Source organism: Ostrinia nubilalis, chromosome 2 (genome assembly GCF_963855985.1).
Source record: "Ostrinia nubilalis chromosome 2, ilOstNubi1.1, whole genome shotgun sequence".
Taxonomy (NCBI): domain Eukaryota; kingdom Metazoa; phylum Arthropoda; class Insecta; order Lepidoptera; family Crambidae; genus Ostrinia; species Ostrinia nubilalis.
Genome location: NC_087089.1, coordinates 11,776,987 through 11,800,227, shown reverse-complemented (window position 1 = coordinate 11,800,227; position 23,241 = coordinate 11,776,987). Strand labels below are relative to the sequence as shown.

At 40.3% G+C, this 23,241-nt stretch overlaps 1 protein-coding gene across 1 annotated transcript in view; it reads left to right on the top strand.

The window, feature by feature from the left end:
• Nucleotides 1-23,241, top strand: part of LOC135078715 (mediator of RNA polymerase II transcription subunit 12-like) — a 43,787-nt gene that overhangs the window by 2,105 nt on the left and 18,441 nt on the right. The window contains exons 7-33 of the mRNA XM_063973266.1: nt 85-274; nt 525-706; nt 948-1,330; nt 1,814-1,963; nt 2,141-2,228; nt 2,405-2,550; nt 3,086-3,236; nt 3,565-3,672; nt 3,807-3,932; nt 4,206-4,354; nt 5,661-5,797; nt 5,881-5,963; nt 6,114-6,320; nt 6,400-6,512; nt 7,068-7,250; nt 7,286-7,416; nt 7,535-7,709; nt 8,360-8,504; nt 9,069-9,258; nt 18,693-18,784; nt 18,870-18,978; nt 19,463-19,686; nt 20,109-20,291; nt 20,856-20,996; nt 21,082-21,199; nt 21,461-21,502; nt 22,431-22,616. Coding sequence (XP_063829336.1) covers nt 85-274; nt 525-706; nt 948-1,330; nt 1,814-1,963; nt 2,141-2,228; nt 2,405-2,550; nt 3,086-3,236; nt 3,565-3,672; nt 3,807-3,932; nt 4,206-4,354; nt 5,661-5,797; nt 5,881-5,963; nt 6,114-6,320; nt 6,400-6,512; nt 7,068-7,250; nt 7,286-7,416; nt 7,535-7,709; nt 8,360-8,504; nt 9,069-9,258; nt 18,693-18,784; nt 18,870-18,978; nt 19,463-19,686; nt 20,109-20,291; nt 20,856-20,996; nt 21,082-21,199; nt 21,461-21,502; nt 22,431-22,616 — 4,132 coding nt within the window. The remainder of the gene's footprint in view (nt 1-84; nt 275-524; nt 707-947; nt 1,331-1,813; nt 1,964-2,140; nt 2,229-2,404; nt 2,551-3,085; nt 3,237-3,564; nt 3,673-3,806; nt 3,933-4,205; nt 4,355-5,660; nt 5,798-5,880; nt 5,964-6,113; nt 6,321-6,399; nt 6,513-7,067; nt 7,251-7,285; nt 7,417-7,534; nt 7,710-8,359; nt 8,505-9,068; nt 9,259-18,692; nt 18,785-18,869; nt 18,979-19,462; nt 19,687-20,108; nt 20,292-20,855; nt 20,997-21,081; nt 21,200-21,460; nt 21,503-22,430; nt 22,617-23,241) is intronic.

The window sequence follows — 23,241 nt, the reverse complement described above, 5'->3', positions numbered from 1 at the left end:
AAAAACATCAAAATCCATGGGTTATGCCATAGTCAAAACATAGAATAATATAAAACAGTATCTTAAAATTTATGTTTGCTAAAGGTTTAGGTATAGGGTCATCCACGCCCGGTTCTGGCGAGGGCCCTGACTGGCGGCAGGCGCTCAAACTATGGAACTACTGCTGCCGCCTCGCCAAATACCTACTGGACGAAGGTCTCCTGGACCGACACGACTTCCTGACGTGGATCATTGAGTTACTGGACAAAAGGGCTCCGGATGACGGCATTTTAAGGTAACTATGCCAATTAAATTAAATAAACTATGCCTATCATTCCTATTTACATTGTTTTAATTAGTTTTCCCCGCAGATTAAAATGTTCCCTCATTTGCTTCCATGCCGAAAATGACGAACACATTTTGTTTTGATTATGAAAGAGTTAATAAATAAAAAAAGTTATGGACAGTGGGTAAAAGCAAAAACTTGTCGTCGTGGAGTATACCTACGCGCAAAGGTCTAAGTGAGTGTATATTTTCTTTCACAGGTTATTCCTGCCGCTAGCGCTTCAGCACATGAGTGAGTTTGTGGGCTGCGAAGGCCTGTCGCGGCGGCTAGCGGCTACCTGCGCCAAGAAAGCGGCCGCCATCTGCTCAGTTCTCTCTGAGAGCACTCTCAGAACTCTAAACCAGCCTGCTTTGTTCACTAAGGCACCTGAAAGGACCAATGGTAAGTCCTTAGATACTGGAAAAGGATGCTGACAATAGTGACAGTTGTGTTTCTTACACTGCTTTTTCTCCGCACTGACCCTAAAGTCGATTTTTTTTTGCTGTTTAGAAGCCTTTTGTTACTTCAAAATTAGTTTGTTAGAAAAATCTAACATACCAATTTTGCGTGTATACCACAACCAAAAACAAAATCGGTTAGCGGCCCAATAACATATCATTTAATAAACATTTTTGTTTTACAGAAAGTACAATTCCCATGTCACCAGCACCAGAGACGAATGGCGATGTAAAACCAAACATATCACAGATCAAGCGATCTGCCACGCCCGCCGACCAAAACCAGGGCACGCCTAATCCAAACCACTCAATGGGGACTCCTAACCCCAACCATTCTTTGGGGACACCTAACCCTTTGGGGACTCCCAACCCAATGGGCACCCCAAACCCTAGCCAGCCAATGGACGTCCAAGTAAAAGAAGAACAGGAGTCTCCGCCAAGGGACCAGAAGACAACCTTGACGACCGTTATAACGGCTTCTCTGAACCCTGTGCAAGTGGGTTTTGGGGAGATACTGAACTGTTTGTACCACAGAGACGTCATTATACAACTGGGTACAATCTTGCAGGTATGTTGTTGACGAAAAACTGTGACTAGCAATAGCATTTGCAGAAGTTGGCTTGTCACAGCTATTTACACAGTAGTAAACAGCTTGCGGAAGTCAACTTCTGCAAGTTTTATTGCTAGTCTAAACCTCGCTTTGAACTGAATACAAAAAGGCTTACAAACCTGTATTTCTACTTAAGAAAGACTGGCGGCCGCCCGCGACTTCGTACGCGTGGATATCGTTTTACCCCTTTAGGAGTTGAATTTTGCAAAATTCCGTTTTAGTGAGCACCTACTTTCTTAAAGGGGTTCCTTTTAGAAGGTAGGTGCAAAATTCGAGACTCCTAGCACTTGTAGTTTCTGAAATTTCGTGATGAGTGAGTGAGTCACTGAATCAGTGAGTGACCTTTCGCTTTTATAGATATGATTAGATTTTTACAATCCTTTTTGTAGTTGCAGAGATTACTTCCTAGAAACAAACTTACACACTGTCCCTCTTTTTTAGATAATCAGCATAGAGTGTCCCACGGCGATGGTCTGGTCCGGGTGCTGCTCCTCTTTACAAGGCTCGCCGCTGGATCTACTGCCGCTGCCGCCTTCAGCGCTGCCGATGCCACAGATGGATTCCATCATCACGGAGGAACACAGGCGAATGGTAAGTATTATCTTGGGCTGGTATTGTGAAATTACTCTAAAGTTTCTACTCTTCAACTAAACTATCTCATTCAAATAGGAATAGATTAAACTAGCTTGTGATCGGTCCAAAATAGGCGGATTTTTTCTGACGATGGTGTTTCTGTGACTGCAGATTATTTAAATTAAATTGTTATAGGTATACGAAGCTGAGCAAGAAATTGCTGCTAGAAGTAAGAAAGCTGAAAGCAAATGGTGTACAGACAAGTGGCAGACGAGTTCACAAGGTAAGTGCTTACAACACAAAATTGAATCGAGTTTTGAACTTCGTATAATATGGGGGCCTAAATGTTCCATTTTTTTTTTTTTTTTTTTTATGCTAGACAAGGCAGGTCCGCAATCGCACCTGGTGTTAAGTGAGATGCAGTCTAAGATATATTCTTTTATATATTTTCTTTTATAGCTCGAGTCCTGGCAGTGTTAGAAGCGCTCGACAGACACTGCTTCGACCGCGTGGACCCGAATAATAATTTGGACACCCTGTATAAAGAAGTGTTCGCCAACTGCACGCCGCCTACCAAAGACTCCAACATTGACACCAAAGATCCAGTAAGTGAAAATTACTCTAATATTTCTGTTACAATCCATCGTATCTCCTATACTTATTATCTGCTGTTCATTTCAAAGTGATATTAAACATAATTTTAGAATTTGTAGAATTAAAATGAACAGTCAATTTGACATTATCTACATACTACATTATAAAAAAAATTTTCATGGCAGTATTGAATAGAGTTCTAACGAATCGCGTCACTAAAACGCGCGCAGGCATCCGTACGCGTCTATATTGAAAAATAGTAAACGCGTCGGATCAATGAGGGCCTAGTGTGAGTTTACATCAAACTACTCACTAGTGAGCGCGTCACAAAATGACACTAAATGTATGACGGATTGTATAGCGCCCCTAGCCTAGCGGAAAACGTTGAAATACTAAAATTTTCATACATTTTTAAACGCGCTCACTAGTGATCGCGTTTGATGTAAACTCACACTCAGCCCACTGGACCGAGAACTCGCTTTTGGCACCCACGCAAGTTTTAGCGTAAGCCCTGATGATCACTTCTGAACATTATTTGTTATCCAGGAATGGGCGTGCTCATACGCAGTAGTGAAGGTCCTTTGCGAATGGGCAGTCTGCGGCGCACGCTGGGGTGAGCACCGCGCGCAGGCCGCCGCCGCGCTGCTGGACAAGAGACAACACCAGCTGCTGCAGCAGCACGACCACCACGCCACTGGTGAGTGCGCTACTGGTGTGGTAGTGGCGCTAGTGCGCTACTGATGAGTCTGCCGCGTCTAATGATACAATACAGAGCTATTGGTGAGGGTATGGAGCTACTAGGAAGTTAACACGCAACTGGTGAGTGGTAAGTGACCGCGCTATTAGTGAGCAACCGCGCTACTGGTGAGGCGGTCTACTGATGATATGGTAGCGTGCTATTGTAGTTTGTCTACTGTTAAGTGTACTACGCTACTAATCTAGCAATCAATTTAAATCATTCAAACCAAATTATTGTACAAATCAATTTTATTTTGAGATCTATCACAAATAAATGCTTTTTACAGGTTCCGACGATAAAGAGTCCATAAGCTCTGCCACGGCACTATACAATGGACCACCCATCTTCCAAAACCTTCTGTTGCGATTCCTCGACAACGATGCACCAGTATTAGGTACGTAATCGAGAATCTCAAAAGTCTATAAAAAGCATCCAATTTTTTTTTTACTGTCTGTAATTAGTTTGTGATCAAGTTGTAATAGTCTATGAATTGTAGAAGTTCTTACGACTGGTCTATTATTCTTTCAGATGAGAGCCCTAACGCTCCTCCAGGCAACAGACAACAGTTCGCTAATCTAGTTCATCTGTTTGGCGAACTAATTCGGAGGGACGTGTTCTCGCATGACGCTTACATGTGCACGCTTATTTCCAGAGGTAAGCAATAAACAAAATGAAATACGCATTTCTTACTTTAATTATTAAATCTATACAATAATAAATATTAAGCGCATCACCACATCAATTTTACAGTTTCATACATGTACAGCCACAGTAGCTCTTATGTTTACGAGTTTTTCACCTAAATTTTTACAACCACGATAGACCCAGCCCTATCTACTGAAGTTACATCTCGAATTATTTATCAAATTCAAACAACTTCCACTCTTACGACACTATAGTTTAGCTACATATTGGTTTATCACCCAGGTGACCTCATATCGCCTACGGAACCAACTTCCACGGGCGGTTCCGGGAGCGGACACACAGTGGCTCCGCCCGCCAATAGTACGGGCACCAATCACAACATGGACGACGATATATTCGCGGGCATCGACCTCAAACCGCCTAAAATGGAGGTAAGTGGACGATAATCATCTTCGTTTCAGCCAATGACACTCCTAAACTGCTTGTCTTAAGCAACCAGAACCAAGAATAAGTAAAATTTTATAAAAAAAATAAAACCGACTCCAAAAAACCTACACTAAAAAAGTAGAAAAATAATTACTAATTACCTACTTATTTATTAGGACGAATTATTAATATTTATGTAGGTATACCATGATTGATACTTCTGGAGTCGGTGCCAAGATTATGAAACATGTAAAGTTTGCCTGCACCGACTCCAAAAGTATCAATCATGGTATACCTACATAAATATTAATAATTCGTCCTAATAAATAAGTAGGTAATTAGTAATTATTTTTCTACTTTTTTAGTGTAGGTTTTTTGGAGTCGGTTTTTTTTTTATAAAATTTTACTTATTTCTTGCTTTTTAGTTAACTAATTATTACCTTGATGTTACCACTGAAGGTAGGCAGTACATTGAGACCATATTCTTAATGTCTAGTGTAAAATAATATTCCCTACAAAATACAGGTTACCATATAGGAAACCTAAAAAGACCTTAAACCGTCAGCCCACCTTAAAAACATGAAAGAATACAACTGTTGGTCTATTTGTACTTATAATATTTAAAGAATTATCCTACAACTCCTAAGCATCAAGGAGTTGTACCTACCGTGACCAGTTTTTCTTCAAATTCGCATGAAACCACCCTTTTGATAATACCTATTCAACAAAAAAATAATCGTTCAAATTGGTTCATAATCGGCGGAGATATTGCGTATAAAAAAGTTCATCCCCAATTTTCCACCCTTGGGGGTGAAATATTTTCTTCAAATTCGCATGAAACCACCCTTTTGATAATACCTATTAAAAAAAAAAAATCGTTCAAATTGGTTTATAATCGGCGGAGAAAGTTCATCCCCAATTTTCCACCCTTGGGGGTTGTTTTTTTTATTATTAAATTTAAATGGGACCACCCTTGAGGTATTACCTATACGCTGAAAAAAGATTTGTTCAAATCGGTTCATAATTGGCGGAGTTATCGCGTAACAAACATAGAAAAAAAAAAAAAAACATACGGGTCGAATTGAGAACCTCCTCCTTTTTTTGAAGTCGGTTGAAAAAAAGCGAGAGATCCAACGGCTGCTATACAATCGTGCTTTATTCCAATAGAGTTCTTAGTAGCTATCGTTTTCAGGAAGATAGAAAACTTTCTGGCACTTTGTCTACAATTACCTAAACCAATATCCTATTATTTGGAGTAGGTAGTTAGTGATTTTTAATGATTGCTAAAATTTTCAACTATTTTTTCTTCAGGAAAATGTCCGCATGGATCTAGACGACTCCAAAATAGACGATGATTTAGATAAGCTTTTACAACATATCAAAGTGGACCAACAAAACTCAATGGACGCTCCAGACAGCCCTAAAGACCCTGGAGAGCCTTCTCATAGGTAACTTTTGACTAAAGGATCTTGTTTATAACTTGTATAATTTTGTACTTTCCAAATCATAACGTCTTTATGTTATGTTTTAGTGTTAACTCGCCAATGATGGGACCAAGCGGAATGAGTATACCCGGGATGCAGTCCATGGGAATGGGTCCAATGTCTGTTCCAGGTATTATTTTAGATACTTTATCTTTCCGCCAGTTTTGTATGAATGTATGTAAACTTAAACTTCAATTGACCGACAAGCTTATTCAAAAGTGATCCTTATTAGTAGTCATTTAAGGTGTTTTGTTGCATAACTCAATTATTTAACCCCTAGGCATGCGTACAACAAGCGCAGGTCCGTCCAGCGCGTGCGCAGCGCCTGCCAGCGTGTCTCGGCACTACCACTACACGATGCACTTCCCACTGCCACCGGCTGAGCCCGACCATACGCCTCATGACGCGAATCAGCGTCACATATTGTTATATGGAGTAGGTCGTCAGCGGGATGACGCGAAACACGCTGTCAAGAAGATGACCAAAGGTAACGTAGACAAAGAATACTAAGTCTGTGACGCATAGTAAGACATACCTTATAAAATTTTACGTTTATCTTGTTTCAGAAATATGCAAATTATTCTCCAAAAAGTTTTCAATTGACGTCGCTGAAGGTGGCAAAATCAAGAAACACTCACGCAGCGAATTCAACTTCGAAGCAGTGACGCAAAAGTTCCAGGTACACGTCACAATCACAACACGTCCTTGACTCTTATATTTGAACATAAAAGTACGGAAGTAGTGAAGGAAACTATTCAATAGTTTCCTTCACTACTTCCGTTTCGTTTATCCGTGGTTACGCTCGCGTGTTTTCGTTTTGTCTAAGACGGCTCGAAAGCGTCTTCAAATTACCAATTTGCTGAAAGTGATATATGTGGGAGTGGGTGTGTTTCGAAATTGTAATTTCGACGATGACACATGAAAGTAAATACTGTGACATGTCTCATGTAGTTGTATATCTTTCTATTTTTCAAGAATTTATAGTCTAATTAGCTTCTAAAGCCCGGTCTGTGAGCACGTAGAATTTTGTCCAATAACCCCAAGCTACCCATCCTTATCACTCGCACGTAATTATGTTGCTGTCGCGCTCGCACACTCACTGCGGGCGCCCGTCACACATTCGCGACAGCAATATAATTACGCGCGAGCGATAAGGATGGGTAGCTTGGGGTCATTGGACAAAATTCTACGTGTTCACAGACCAGACTATAATATCATTCCTACATTTCCCTAGGCGATGTCTATGTACGAGCAAGGCGCGGTGTCGTGGGCGGTCGGCGGCGCGGTCATCGAGGCTTTGGCGGCGTTCGCGGCCGGCGCCACCACCTACCTGCCGCAGGCCGAGCACGTGGCCTTCGCGCTCGACCTCATGGAGATCGCGCTCAACGTCCACGGGCTCATAGAGACTTGTATACAGGTGTGTTGTTCCCCAAGGCGATGTCTGTGTGCGAGCAAGGCGCGGCCGGCGCTGCCACCTACCTGCCGCAGGCCGAGCACGTGGCCTTCGCGCTCGACCTCATGGAGATCGCGCTCAACGTCCACGGGCTCATAGAGACTTGTATACAGGTGTGTTGTTCCCCAAGGCGATGTCTGTGTGCGAGCAAGGCGCGGCCGGCGCTGCCACCTACCTGCCGCAGGCCGAGCACGTGGCCTTCGCGCTCGACCTCATGGAGATCGCGCTCAACGTCCACGGGCTCATAGAGACTTGTATACAGGTGTGTTGTTCCCCGAGGCGATGTCTGTGTGCGAGCAAGGCGCGGCGGCGTTCGCGGCCGGCGCCACCACCTACCTGCCGCAGGCCGAGCACGTGGCCTTCGCGCTCGACCTCATGGAGATCGCGCTCAACGTCCACGGGCTCATAGAGACTTGTATACAGGTGTGTTGTTCCCCGAGGCGATGTCTGTGTGCGAGCAAGGCGCGGCGGCGTTCGCGGCCGGCGCCACCACCTACCTGCCGCAGGCCGAGCACGTGGCCTTCGCGCTCGACCTCATGGAGATCGCGCTCAATGTCCACGGGCTCATAGAGACTTGTATACAGGTGTGTTGTTCCCCTAGGCGATGTCTACGTGCGAGCAATGCATGGGCTTATAGACTTGTATACAGGTATGTCTTTGGTCTAGTCTTTTTGGTTTGTTTGATCTTTGGCATCTTCTACTCTTGAGGAGGGTAAGCGGCAACATGGCGGCAAGATGCAACATTGAGCCCTCAATGGGAAGGTTTGGCAAAACAGCGCCCTGAATGAAGGGAGATTGTGAAGAGGCGAGTCCTCGAATTCGAGAAGCAGCGCACAACTGAACTCGACGCGAAGCGCGCCGTTTTATAGGCCCGTCCATCTGCCGCTTATTGAGTTATTTATTGAGTAGAAGTTAATCTGGAAAAAATATTATCGCTCGTGATTTTATTTTCAAGCAACACCATAAAACGCCTGTTGACAGTGCGGGGAAATGCTTACTTAAATTTTACAAATGTTTTGTATAAGATTAAAGTCTATTGTGTTACTAACAAAGCTCTTTTTTCTTGCCAACAGATACTAAAGGAGCTGTCAGAAGTAGAGGGCGCGCTCAGCACACGCGGTGGACCGCCGACGGGGCTGGCGGCGCCGCGCACTTATACGTCGGCGCTCGCTCTCTATACCGTCGGCGCTCTGAGGCGCTACCACTCGTGTTTGCTGCGTGAGTGACTGTTTGAAATACCGCAGCTATTGTCAACATTGTTGTAGACCCAATATACTGAACTGTCCCACCCGTGACATTGACAGGGGGCGCCACCGTTTATACCGGATCACTGGTTCTGATCTTTGTCATGTTGGAAACCATATAGTTGAACGATGGTGGCGCCCCCTGTCAATGAGTTTGGTGGGAGACAGTTCAGTGTAGGCCATTAATATGATTGCTGACACCACTATTGACATATTTCAATTGACTATTTATTTGGAATGAAGTGTTTTTTTTTAATGTTGTGTTGATAATTGACATTTGGGGCTCACCTAGTTAGCGCCACCATACAGGAAGCGAATGAACGTTTGTGGCTAAGACGTAGCAGCAACTGGCGAGCGCTGAAGCAGTAGTTGCACACACTAAAGTGGCACCCCTGTAGAGTAAAGTCTTGTTACTTGCCAGTGCTGGCAACTGTTGAGCACTAAAAGATAGCCTTAATCGCTTCGTATCTAACCTCTCTCTTCGTATCTAAATCACAACACTACTTAAAAAGAAACTAATCTAAAGTCCTCATTCCAGTGTGCGTGGAGCAAACCTCAGCGGTATTCGAGCAGCTCTGTCGTCTAGTGAAGTGCGTGGTGAACCCAGGCGACTGCGGCTCGGCCGAGCGCTGTGTGTTAGCTCAGTTACACGACCTGTACAAAGCGGCGCAGCATCTATGCCACGCGCCGCACGCGGATACCTTCGCCAATGCCTACCCGAAGATCAAGTGAGTTGCTAAGTCGTAGCTAGGGGGAGGGGCACCACAGGAACCTACTCAGTCATGCGCTATGCCTGTTGGTATCTAACCCGGCTCGGCTGAATGCTGTCCTCGCTCAACTGCACGACCTGTATAAGGCGGCGCAGCATCTATGTCACGCGCCGCACGCTGATACCTTTGCCAATGCCTACCCGAAGATCAAGTAAGTTGGAGACAAGGCAGTAGCTAGATGCCATTGCATCAGAGCTCACTGAGAGAACGCTCGTTCTCTTACTCTCATAGAAATATACTCTGCTATGCGCTATGCCTGTTGATATCCAACCCGGGCGACTGCGGCTCGGCCGAGCGCTGCGTGCTAGCTCAACTGCACGACCTGTATAAAGCGGCGCAGCATCTATGCCACGCGCCGCACGCAGATACCTTCGCCAATGCCTACCCGAAGATCAAGTGAGTTGCTAAGTCGTAGCTAGGGGGAGCAGTACCATAGGAACCTACTCAGTCATGCGCTATGCCTGTGGATATCCAACCAGGCTCGGCCGGATGCTGTCCTCGCTCAACTGCACGACCTGTATAAGGCGGCGCAGCATCTATGTCACGCGCCGCACGCAGATACCTTCGCCAATGCCTACCCGAAGATCAAGTGAGTTGCTAAGTCGTAGCTAGGGGGAGCAGTACCATAGGAACCTACTCAGTCATGCGATATGCCCGTTGATATCTAACCCGGGCGACTGCGGCTCGGCCGAGCGCTGCGTGCTCGCGCAGTTACACGACCTGTATAAGGCGGCGCAGCATCTATGCCACGCGCCGCACGCGGATACCTTTGCCAACGCCTACCCGAAGATCAAGTGAGTTGGAGACAAGGCAGTAGCTAGGTGCAATGCTCTACTCTCGTAGGAATCAATTCTGGTATGCGCTATGCCTGTTGATATCAACCCCGGCGACTGCGGCTCGGCCAAGCTCAACTTTACGACCTGTGGCCTAATTCGCGTGTTTTGACAGTCAAGATCTCGCTGACGTTCAGAAGTCGACCCATTGAAAAACAATTCTAAATCCATATTCACAAGGGTCATTTCGATAGAACGATTACTCGATAGGATCACAACTCAGCGATTTGTTGTCGTTGAAGTTTTGTTACGTAAATAAAGCTACTGTATGCGGTGCAGCACCTCTGCCACGCGCTGCATGCGAACACCTTTGCCAACGCCTACCCGAAGATCAAGTGAGTTGAGGCCGTAGCTAGGGGGAGGGGTAGCAAGGGAACCTAATCAGTCATGCGCTGTGCCTGTTGACATCCAACCTAGGCGACTGCGCCTCTACACCTCTGCCACGCGCCACTGTGAAATGTGACGCACGTTAGACGTGCATGTGATGTTCATTGTAGATTCCGTCGATATTCTCAGACAGTTTCTATATTAAGGCCGGGTAACAGAGAAAATGGCGAAAATGAGGTTTTCATTTTTCATTTTTGAGGTACTAAACAGTAAAATAAAAGGCTAAGATTTTTTTTGAGCATAGTTGAGGATATTTTCTAGGGCTATTAACGGATGGAAACACGATTTGATGAAGTTGACTCGATAGAATAAATTCCCAAAGTTACCTCTATTCGTTTTCTAATAATGGTTTTATTTTTAAAATAAGCGATTTGAGATTCTGAATCTTTTACTAAACTAAAGTTCAGAAATAACTTGAGGGCTTTTAACGGATGAAATTTTTATATTGCGTCTTATTTAGTTACTATGTTAAAAAATGTGGAAAAAATCGCCCATGACGGCTTGGACAATCTCAATCAGTCGCGCGGTGGCGCTTACGGAGGACGGACGCGTGCCAGTTTTTTGGCCGTGACAGTTCTCGATTTGTCAATATTTTTGACAATGATGACTTTGATGAGTCACAGTATAATAATACCAGTGTTACTGGAGAAAGCTAAAATTTTTGATAATTAAGAATTCTGAATTTTGTCTACCTATTGAAATTTAAATCGTTGGCATCCTTTTAAACTAAGACTCTACTCATGATACATTCCTCAAATATGAGACAAAACCAATGAGTTAAAATTACATTTTAATAGTACCTACATACAATCGTCTTCACTCTTTAGAAGAGCACACTGACACAAATAAATAAAAAAAAATTAGGTCAGTGGGTCAAATATAGGGGCAGCTGCACGTCACTGAAAGACGATTCTGTTTACTCAGCGTCTGGGCTGGAGAACATGAATCCTTGCTTACAGATGCAGATGTAAATAGAGTTATAATTGGACAAATTTTACATGAAATGTTTAACAGAACTCAGTTAAAAGACACATACATGGAATACCAATAAGGTTGCGGAGGGAAAGCTACCTATTATAAACTAGCGGCCGCCCGCGACTTCGTTCGCGTGGACCTCGTTTTACCCCCGTTAGATATGATGTTTTACCTCATTTTACCCATGTTGATAGATGGCGTTTCACGGTTTCCCCCGAATGAATATTTACGAACGTCATACCGTAGTTTGTCCAGTGCTGTAGATTTTAACCAATGACGATAGATGGCGCTTTTAGACACGTCTTATTTATTTATTGAAATTTATTTGCCACATATCGTCATAATGTTAATCTGGGTTATAAACAATAATACTGTAAAGTTTCAACAAAATCCGTTCAGCAGTTTTTGCGTGAAAGAGTAACAAACATCCAGACATCATGACATCCAGACATCCAAACTTTCGCCTTTATAATATTAGTAGGATATTTCACAATCCAAACTAATATTTACTATTTAGCATTTACTTACAGTAAATATTAGTTTGGATCGTGAAATATTTAAAATAAAAAAAAGAATAAAACAAAATAGGGTTTCAAATTACCTATCTATAATATTAATCTAATATTATAAAGAGGTAAAGTTTGTGTGTTTGTATATTTGTTAAATTGTAAGGGGTAATCTCGGGATCTACTGAACTGATTTTAAAAAATCTTTCACCAATAGAAAGCCACATTATATCTGAGTGTAATAAGTTATATAAAAACCAAATAATTCCACGCGGGCGAAGCGGCGGGCGGAAAGCTAGTTTATTTATAATTATGTAAGAGCATAATTATTAAAGTCGAAGTCAAACATTATTTATTTGTGTGGACCTATATTAACGAGAGATTACAAGAGATTACAAGGCGTCAAATATTTCAAGAAAAAAATTAAAAACTATTATAAAGCTAAATTTTGCTCTCATGGAGCCTTTACCTACTCTGACAAATTAAGAGCCATTTCACAAAAAAGTTCCGCGCGAATTTAGGTAAAAGCTGTCAACGCAACGTCAAAAGAGTAAAAAGAACGCTGAAATGGACAAAAAAATCTTGAGCCGTGACCGTATTAAGACTTGATTTAAGTTATTAATTTTAAGGTAGAATGAGGTATTCAAACTTGATTAATTAATTTAAATTTTTAATAGAGTTTATTAAGTCTTTTATATTTCGATTCATAATGAAACACGAATAGGTATAATATGTAAAATATATATTAAGTACAAAATAAAGACAGTCACATAGTGAAAAATAAATCTGCCCCCTTACAGCTCCATCATCGGACCCTGGATACGAATAATGAAACACGAATAGGTATAATATGTAAAATATATTAAGTACAAGATAAAGACAGTCACATAGTGAAAAAAAAAATCTGCCCCCTTACAGCTCCATCATCGGACCCTGGATACGAAATATTCGTCAAGGCGAATCACACAAGCCCAAACTCCATATGGTTCTATTGTTTTGTTACGGAGGTGGCCATTGCATCTCCTCCAGATCCATTATCAGACAGAGCTAAGAAATAAATAAATAAATATTATTATAAGTAAACAAATAACTAAAATAATTCATCTTACTTACTTTTTACTAGTCTTACTAATATTATAAATACGAAAGTTTGTGTGGATGTCTGGATGTTTGTTACACTTTCACGCAAAAACCACTGAACAGATTTTGATGAAACTTTACAGTACAGTACAGCAGTACTAGGCAGTCTGTGTTCAACTATCACTCGGGTCGGACGTTCCTATTGCAAGACCTTTGGTTCACTCAGTTCCGATACGACTCTAGTGCTGTGTGTAATTATTTTCGTTAATACACTGAGTTTATTAATTTCTACGAGTGGATTTCATTTTGCCTGAGACCTACGCCATGAACCCTGAACCAGAAGACCCTGTCGCCAGCGACAGCGACGCTCATCCATCCCTGGCGTCGACCAGAATAACAATGTATAGGCTATAATTTATGACGATCTGTGACAAACTAAATTTCAAGCGGGTGAAGCCGCGGGCAATACTACATATTTCATACTAGCTTTTTGCCCGCGACTACTTCTGCGATGAAGTGGAAAATGGTTTCTACATTATAGAATTAAAATATTCTAAGAAAATTAATTTTGTTAAATGATTATATTTTTTGATATAAAATCTACACATCATTATGTTTAAATATTTGAATACTTACAAAATTATGAGATCTTTCTAAAACAAAATTAAAACACTACACCTGCCGCAGATTTCTTTGTAAACAATGTTTTTTTGTTTTTCCTTCAGGTGCTAAAATCACCAGGCTATTGTGTGCGCATACTCTGGAGTATTCCACATACAACTGGTCGTCGGAGAAGCATAGATTTCCATTAAGTCTACTCCCGCTACCATATGGAACTCCGCTAAAACTCGTGAGGGCGCCAACACTTGCTTTTGTATCGAAAATTAGTATGAGCAGCTGCGCACGCGGTTGCCCGTTGCAGGCTCTATGCAACCACACTATTTTAAACCGTGGTCCCTAAGCATGAGATGGGAAACTGCACTCTCTTGAATTCTCTTGAATTTGATGGTGTTAGGGGAATCCTAGGAATGAATACAGACTTTCCAATGGAATCTCCTCATCAATATTGCGAAATTGCGAGTTGCAATGCAATGTTACGTTTTCACTTGTTATTTTATTGTAATCTGACCTTGATTTTTCAAACACGTGTCAAAATAAAAAAAAATAATTATATTAAAAAGTACTAAGGAATATTTCATTGATATCAACTTAGAAACAAGCACAGATCACAGAAACTAAAGGGAAATGTGACAAGGGACAAATTGGAACATATTGCTTGTGAAAGCAATGATGACAGTAGCGACGTCATTATGTAAACAGTTTATATTGCTTGCATAGTACTAAAGATTATTCGAACGTTGAATACTGATACCGCAATGGATAATGAGCACATAATTTGATTTCTTTGTGTGTGTGAATTTCTAATACGACACTGAGTTTCGAACTCAGCGCATTACTTAGCATCTCTCTATATTTCTATGGAACCAAGTTATCTCCAAAATAACATTCCACACCTTTTTAACCTAGTCAGGTAATAATTTTAATAAAATACGAAGCACGTCATCTATCAATAGGATATATTATTATGTATATTTTAGAAGTTAATAAATTATGCATAAAATATAAACACTTTAGAAGTTTAGTTAAATCGTAGAATTTCTGAAAAACAAGTACTAAAATCGTACTGAAAAAAAAAGTATTAACATGTTATCTAATTTATTTATTAAACGTCGAATTTTATCAAAGATTTTGGACTAAAGTTTTTGAAAATATTTTACAGCCTACATAGAAAAAAAATAGGATTCTAAATCGTGAAAGAAATTTTTTTCGGAGCCTATTGCCTCCAAACAAACAAACAATTAAATCTTTCCTCTTTTATTAGTATAGATTTAACAACAAAACAAAACGCTTCTTTTTCTTCTTCACGAAACAAAACTCAAAGCGGATAAATAAATAAACAAATCTTTGGACAATTTCACAGCGCCATCTAGTCCAAAAGTAGGCAACCAATATGCTTGTGTTAAGGGTGCTATCATAATGGATATACTTTTTTTATAATTTATTTATTAAATTAAATACATGGTACCTACATATTATACATAGTTACACCCAGATCCGTCAAAGAAATTAAAATTCATCATTTCAATTTCTGCTCGGCCGGCCGACTCGAAACAGCCTCTCGGCATAGTATCAAATGTATTTGGTCGCCGTACAAATCACCGCTTTACGACACGAACGCACGTAAACGTCACGGCGGGAAAAATGACACAGGTCCTGCCTTGACGGGCGCTCGCGCCATACTAATCGATGTCGGCTTGCGCATTGTAATTTATACTGATATTCACATCAATATTTTGACAAAGTGGTTACTAATATTTAAACAATAACTGTAGAAATTAATTCTACAATGAATATTCTTTATTTTGGGATACTTTTATTGCAGTTTATGCTGTGTTTTTAAACCAAAAATCACGATCAAAATGTGACGTTAATCTTCAAATTTGTCAAATTATTTTTAGATTTTACTCAATAATGGTAATGAAATTCAAGAATCTATTTCATTAATGGACTACAAGAATATATGTCCGATGATTACTATATATTTTTAAGCTTATTATATGAGCATAAATAATTATACAGGACTTTGAAAATGAGTCTGCGGCAATTTTTTCGTAAAATGGTTGTGGGAGATGGGGCACTGTGAATTAAGCAAAAGAGTTTTAGTAAATCCGTTTCATTAATGGTCAACAACAAGGATTGACCTATCTTTCGCAGTTATTAAATAATCTCTGGGTGTTGCTTAAGATAGTAATTCATGCTTCCAAAATCTTAGAAATTCGCACGAAAATGTAAAATGGCTCTTAAGACTTAGAGAAGAAACTAATAATAAAACTATTTAACTGTCCTGCAATGAAAAGCTTGATCGGGTACAACACCTCAAGTTATTTCAGAACTTGATTTCATTAAAAGACTCCGAATATCAAATCGCTTAGGTATCTAAAGTCAAACGATTCTGAAATGTCAAGTGGACTAATGAATAACCCATTAAGATAGTAGCGCCCTCCTGTCAATGACATACACGATAGAGTTTTGAACAACTAATAAAAATGCTTTGTCCTAAATAACTGACGGATATCGTAGAGACCTGAAAGTTGGAAGGTGTGTTCTTTTTATGACGTAGGCATCTCATAAGAAAAGATTTTCCGAAATGGGGTCATGAAATGAAGGGGGTGAAAAAAGGGGGCAAAGTTTGTATGGGACAAAGTGATTCCTTGGTTCAATCTACTTGAAATTTAGTTTAACAATACCTTAATATAATTCATGAAAGACGTGTGGATTCGGGTAGAAAGTAATTTTGGCAGTCATTTTCTTCGAAGTTGATATCAATACTACTTAGTGCCTTTGATTTAATTACTTTTTATTTTTACAAGTGTTTGAAAACTCCATTTCAGATTGTGTTCAATGTCAAGTGAAATCTCAAATTGAAATGTCTCAATCTCAATGAGGAAACTGTATTTATTCCTAGAATTCCCCAAACACCGTCAAATTACCCTTTCGAATTCAAGACAGTGCAGTTTCCCATCAGTCTGCTTCGTAATGACTATAAACAAAGCTCAAAGTCAAACTCTAGGGACCTCTGCTTAAACTCCCATGAGTGCACAGAGGTACGCAGGTAACCGCGTGTGATGCTTATAACAATTTTCGATAGGTACAGAACCCCGTACATACGTCATACATATTATAGAAAGAAAACACCCAGACCAATACAAACAAATATGTTTCTGCAATTTTAGTATGATATTTTTATTTATTAATAAACATAGAGACTGAACAAAATTGATGCGTACCTATACTGATTAATGTTATTAACCACATGCAAAGCTTCGTGAATTGCAACAACTATAATTAAATTTATTATCCAAGCTCTAAATAATCGCTACTAAGAGTAACTTATCATAAAAAAAAATTCCAATCGCTCAAGCTCCCAAGGGCCTACCGATAGATCGGGTGACGTAATCTTGAAATTCTTTAAGCCGGCGCAGAACTTCCAGAAGGTCGGGCGACGCCACGGCCACTTTGAACAGTGTTTACTTCTGCAGTTATATTTTATATTTATTCGATTCTAGAATATATTCCCAAAAAGTCTGAAAGGTGTTTTAATTTGTATCACTTGGATATGATTTCTATTAGAAAGTGTTGTGAGTGTGACGCTTGAAGGGAAGGAAGTCAACCTAACCTAACCAACTGCGTATTTCTATACTGTGTAGCTGGAAATTGTGGCGGGAGCTCTTTGACGCGCTGTTTTCGGCGAAGAATTGCGCGCGCAGATTTTGACAGCGCGAAATACCTACTTTAGAAGAAATACCAAGCCTTAATCCTTCAAGGCCCGCGAATCTAGACACAATAGATAACACTGGTCAACAAAAAATCAAAATGAAAATGGTGCCGAGATTCTGTTGATAGTTTATTATTAGGTGTGTATTAGTAATAATAAAAATATTTTTTATTTTTTTTTCCTACGTGTAGTTTTGGATCTACCCTCAGTTTTAAAATTTAGCTTTAATCGGTACTTTGGTTGCACAGTTTGTAGTGTTATCGGTACATTTTTATAAATGCATTTATTTTAATATCATGTCTACATTGCCAAGAAGTTGTCTCAATGATCAAAATGTATTTTTGTTACATTTGTGGTGTGTACACAGTTAAAAAGTTCAAAAATTCAGGCAATATTTTATTAAAAGTGCTTATTTTTCTTACTTTAAGTCGGAAATTGTGGTTGTATTCAAGTCGTGGATACCCAAAATTGTTTGTATAATCTGCTGTGAACACTTAAGGCCATGTTACAATGGTCAAAGAAGCCGTAACATGAAGTTCAGAGTGGAGAAAGTGAGGAAAGAACAAAAAAAAAATCCTAGTTTAAGCAAAATTTTTTTTTAAAATTAATTTAATTTTTAATGGTCTATAAAAATCAAGATACTGATTTCTTAAGTTCCATGGACTATTTGGAACGATTTGCATAGATTTTGTTAATTAAAATTACAATTTTTTTTTTCGGAAATCACTAGCCCAGTAACTACTCTGAAATTGTGAGACATGCCTTAAAAACTCAGGATGTCATAATTTTCATCAAAGAGCACTACCTCCACAGTCATCTTGACCAATTCCCAGAGAATCTTGGTTCACTATAGCATGCTATAGCTAAGAATAGGGAGAGCGATGCTATCAAGACCTAAAATCCATTGGAAGAGAGGTACCAAGGCAGATGGGATCGGTATATGATGGCTGATTACTGCTGGAGGATGTAACGTGATTTGAGTTCCATTACACCTCATTCACAAAAGTCGTGGAAAATAAAGTTTTTAAGCATTTAAAAATATTATAAACGCTAATTTTGGTCAAATTTTGTATTTTTCTATACACGTCAAAATCTTGAAAACCACACGTAGGAAATCAACAAATTTGCTACTAAAGCAACCAGCAAAAGGTCCTCAATCAAAAAATATATACAGTTCCTTGGCACCAAAACCACTGTTGACCAGTGTAATCAATTGTTATGGCATTAATGTATGCCGTCTGGGACTTTAAAGGTTAATAACATCTTTTGTTACAGACAAGCGCTATATTCTCCTCTGCAGCCTACTCCGTCCAACTATCCGTACAATCCACAGTTTCTTAGTGAATTTTTCACGAATCCTCGTAAAGGTAAGAACGAAGACGAAGACATTTCATTTTTTCCATAAACTAATTTGAACTTTTCTAATGCCTAATTTTTCTTCTTTTCTGACAGGTAAAATTGAGATAGCGTGGGCAAGACAAGTAGCAGAATCACCAGCAAATAGATACAGCTTTGTGTGCTCTGCCATGCTCGCTGTATGTCGTGAAGTTGACAACGATAGGTAAGCATACGATCTACAGTGCGATTGTTTTCTGTGGAAGTTTTTATATTTTCTTTGTCGTATTTGCCTTAGGCGCCAGAAATAACCATACTTTTTTTTAAACCAAGTCCACCTTTGTTGATAGTTACTCACTTTAGGTCAGGTACTTTTGTGCACAATGAAGCCTACTTTTTCTACAGGGTACTTTTAGTATTTTGTGTGCGTAGTTCTATACTGTTAGGGATCTAAATTGATGGACAAAAAGTACCCCGTAGATAGTTTCTTGCCTGCGCAGGCTTTTTTTTACTCAATGAGGGTTTTCGCGTATGAAAGATCCGCTAGATGGCGGGACGTGGATGTGGGGTCTGACTGCTGCGTGATTGGTGGATTTTGACGTATCTGTCAATGTCAAAAATAACCAATCATGCAGCATTTGGACCTTGCGTCTACGTATTGCCATCTGGCGGATTTTTCATACGCGAAAACCCTCTTCCATATTATCCAGAGTGAACGAGCTCGGCGTACTATGCGCGGAAATGACGGCCTGGTGTAGTGGCCTAGCCGCCGAGTGGCTAGGTGCCTTAGTGGCTCTATGTGGGGCGCAACACTATCCCCAGTCGGCTCCTCATGCAGCCCCGCCGCCACTGTATCCAGACCTGTTGCACCATAGGGACTTGCATGATGCGGCGGCTCATGATGCATTGGCTGTGTTTACGTGTATATTAGTGGGTAAGTTGATAAAACTGGATTTGACTGTTTGTTACAAAGGAAGAAATGTGATTTTGAATAGGCCTATGAAAGGAAGCTGGTCAGTCTCTCGATCTGGTAATATTGGACTCCAAATTGCATGTTGTTTTTACAAAATAAATTATTTTATCCTTCAATGAATTATTCTCTTTCTTTATAAATTCATTAGTTGCATGATAAATCAACTCGATGGAACGTTAAATCTTGTCGTCTCCCTCTAACTAACACAGCATGACAAGACATGAAATACGCAAACACGTGACGTGGATAAATAAATACATTCATTAAGATTCATTAAAAAGCCAAAAAAATAAAGAGATTTGACATAACCATCATCAATTATTAATTTACAACTTTACTGCACATTAAATAAGATACAAATTCAACTTAATTTCATTGTCCAGCTCGCCACTGCTTCTCGCTGGAAGACTTCGTGCGGCACGCGGCTTTGCCCTCCCTCGTCAAAGCGTGCGGCGGCGCGGGTGTAAGCGGCAACCCGGCCAACGCGCCGTCACCCGATACGGGTGCCAGGCTTACTTGCCACCTCTTGCTGAGGCTCTTCAAGACTGTAGACACACCGCAACCAGGTTCGTCTTTAACATGAGACCGGAAATAGTGTAGTGTCCAGATGGGCTATGTTTTGAGATGGAAGAACCAAAAATGACAATATAACATATTTTCTAGTTTTCCAAGTCACACAGCTCCAATGCACAACTTTACATCGAAAGAGCCGCAGGTTGCCGACTCATGACCCTAGATTTTGTATGGCAATGACAAGCAATGACGTCAACGTAGCTATATTCCAAGATAATGTCATAATTGATGTAATGAAAAGCGTAAATTATTTAGGCCTGATTCGACCAAACTTTTATCCGAAAATAACTCCTGGTATAACTGGCACATTGACAGTTTCAGTATGGGAAATATGTCAAAACTGAGGATTTATTCTGAGATTAATATTTACTCTTGTTTGGTCGAATCCACCCTTAGACATTTCGGTCTTAGTTTCTTGTTCTTCACCGGAATCAGCCTTTTGCTATTTGTCACCTTTTGCTTCTCAGTGAATAATTTGTCCAACGCAACACGCGATAGAAGAATGAGTCCATTTTAAAAGCCCTTATTCACTTGTTTTAAAGTTGCTTCTTGTTCAGGTTTATACTCCGTCTCAACGTCGCCGGGTCCCGGCGGCGCGGCCGCGGGCGTGCGATTGTCCTGCGATCGTCACTTACTCGCCGCCGCGCACAAAAACATTGGAGTGGGACCAGTTCTAGCCACGCTCAAGGCCATTCTCAGTAAGTCATTATAAATATTACTTGAATAACTGAAACTGATACACAATTATGACTTGTTATATATTAATGTGGCCTTTTTCAATAGTGGTTGGCGACTCAGCCAGAGACGGCGGCAAACCTGGGGGCAAAAAATCCTGCGAACTGTCCCATATACTGGGGACTAGCGACACTGTCCCTACCGATGCACAGCTCGATCTCATGTCGTAAGTTCACATCCATTTTAAAAACAAATCATTTGCATAGTCTTCAGTTACTATTGGTTGCAAATTCAATTCAGTAATAATTCACATTGTAAACTTTGTGATCAGCCAATAGTTTGCCTTGACAGTTTCCAGTCAATTTATTTGATATCAGTAGACTCATATCTCATCTTATTCTAATGACAAGAATATTGATATTTTTACAGACATCATGACGGCGTGTTACGTTTAAGTTTTGTTTAAACAGCTATTTTTTATTCTTAGGATGGTAGAGTCAGAGATAAGTGGGGGCCATAGAACTCCTAGGTTTGTTTTTTTAAATATTGAGTTTCACGGTTGCACATTGTCACGGTTCCCCCTAGCTTCACGTCCCTGTGGGTCACCCCCGCGGCCGTCACCCGCTTCGCTTCCCTCCATGTTGTGTTGCTAACTCATGACCAAATGTCTAATATAAACATTTCCAACACTCATTCTATCCTTCTTCATCTCATCTCATCCTCCTAAAGCTTACAGTGGATGTCAACGAGTATTCGTACTTCACCTTCTTGTTAATAAACCTGTGTTTGAAAATATGTTATAACAATAAACTAATGTAGTTTATACCTACTTCGACTTTACTACACAATATCTCTAAACTACATACTTACTCCCCATGGGATTTGTGCGACTTTCATTTACATTTTTGTACAAAGGGAGACCATAATAATATACTCAACAGCTTCAAAGAGTTTAAAATTACATGTACATACAGTGTAACTAATCGTTATGAAACTTAATAAATAAATACATAAAAATTAACCACATCTTTTCTACTTTACGGATTCGGGTGCCTATGAATGTAATCTCTGTGTGCACATAATTTATGTTAGATGTTTCTTTAAAGCAAGTTCAATTCGAACCATTTGACTTTCAGAATTGAGACTTGTGATTCACATACATAAACCAACTAAATACGTCGCTTGAATCAGCACCTGTGTTCGACAAGCTTTGTCTGTTGTGTGTTTCACACATGTGTTTCTTAGCGTCACTATATGGCAGCGTAGCGTGCTAGACGCGTACGTGGCATTATACGCTTGGAGTACGCCTGCTTACAGCTTACATACAAAACAATGTAACGGCAGCGTCGCGTAACCTAATGTACAAATACGCATACGTGTCTAGTACGCTACGCCTCCGTAAACAGTGACGCTTATGAATAAGATACATCAAACCGTAACTGATTGTAATATTGCAGAGGCAGTGGTGGTGTCGGATCGACGTTGTTAGATTCTTCGCAGTCGCTGTCGTCACTGGCGCGACGCGTTCTAGCGGAGATCTGTTCCGAGGAATGGGTGCTGCAGAAGTGTCTGCAAAACCCTGATGAGCTCTACCAGCCTGACATGCTTTTAGATTCGATGCTGACGCCACGGCAGGCGCAGAGGTAAGTAATTCATAAACAGTTGTAGCTTTTGAGGGCCTATGCACACAGCGTTTTTTAAGCTCGCATTTGACGCGCGTTTATAGAGATGCAGACGCGACACAGTGGATCGAAATGGCATTAAAGTGGACATAGGGATTTTTTCCGGTAAATCGAATTTTAAAAATTGCCAATCGATAGTCCTTTGCTCACTCATTACGACATGTCATATCACATTTTTCTCTAAACCTAATAGTTTTGCTTAAAAAAAATAAATTATGGTTTTTTTGTATGAAATGAGATATAAAGTACTAATTTTCTCCGAAGACCTGCTAGATCGTGACTTGAAACAACCTAGGTCGGTATAACTGTATTATTTGCTAATATTCTAAGCTGTTTCCAGCTGCTTCAAACCGCAACTTAGCCTGTTAAACGATTCCGAAAAAAAATTAAAATTGACTCTTCTTGTAATTGTATTTTAGTTCTTTTTTTTTAGAAAAAGCGTCGATTACGGTACTAGAAAGTGATTTTATCGTTAGGTGACATTGTTATCTATTCTCAGAATCTGTTGAACCCTTTCTTTCCTATCAGCACATGACTTTAAAACAACGATTAAGTTACACATACCTCGTAATTAACGTGTTTTGCG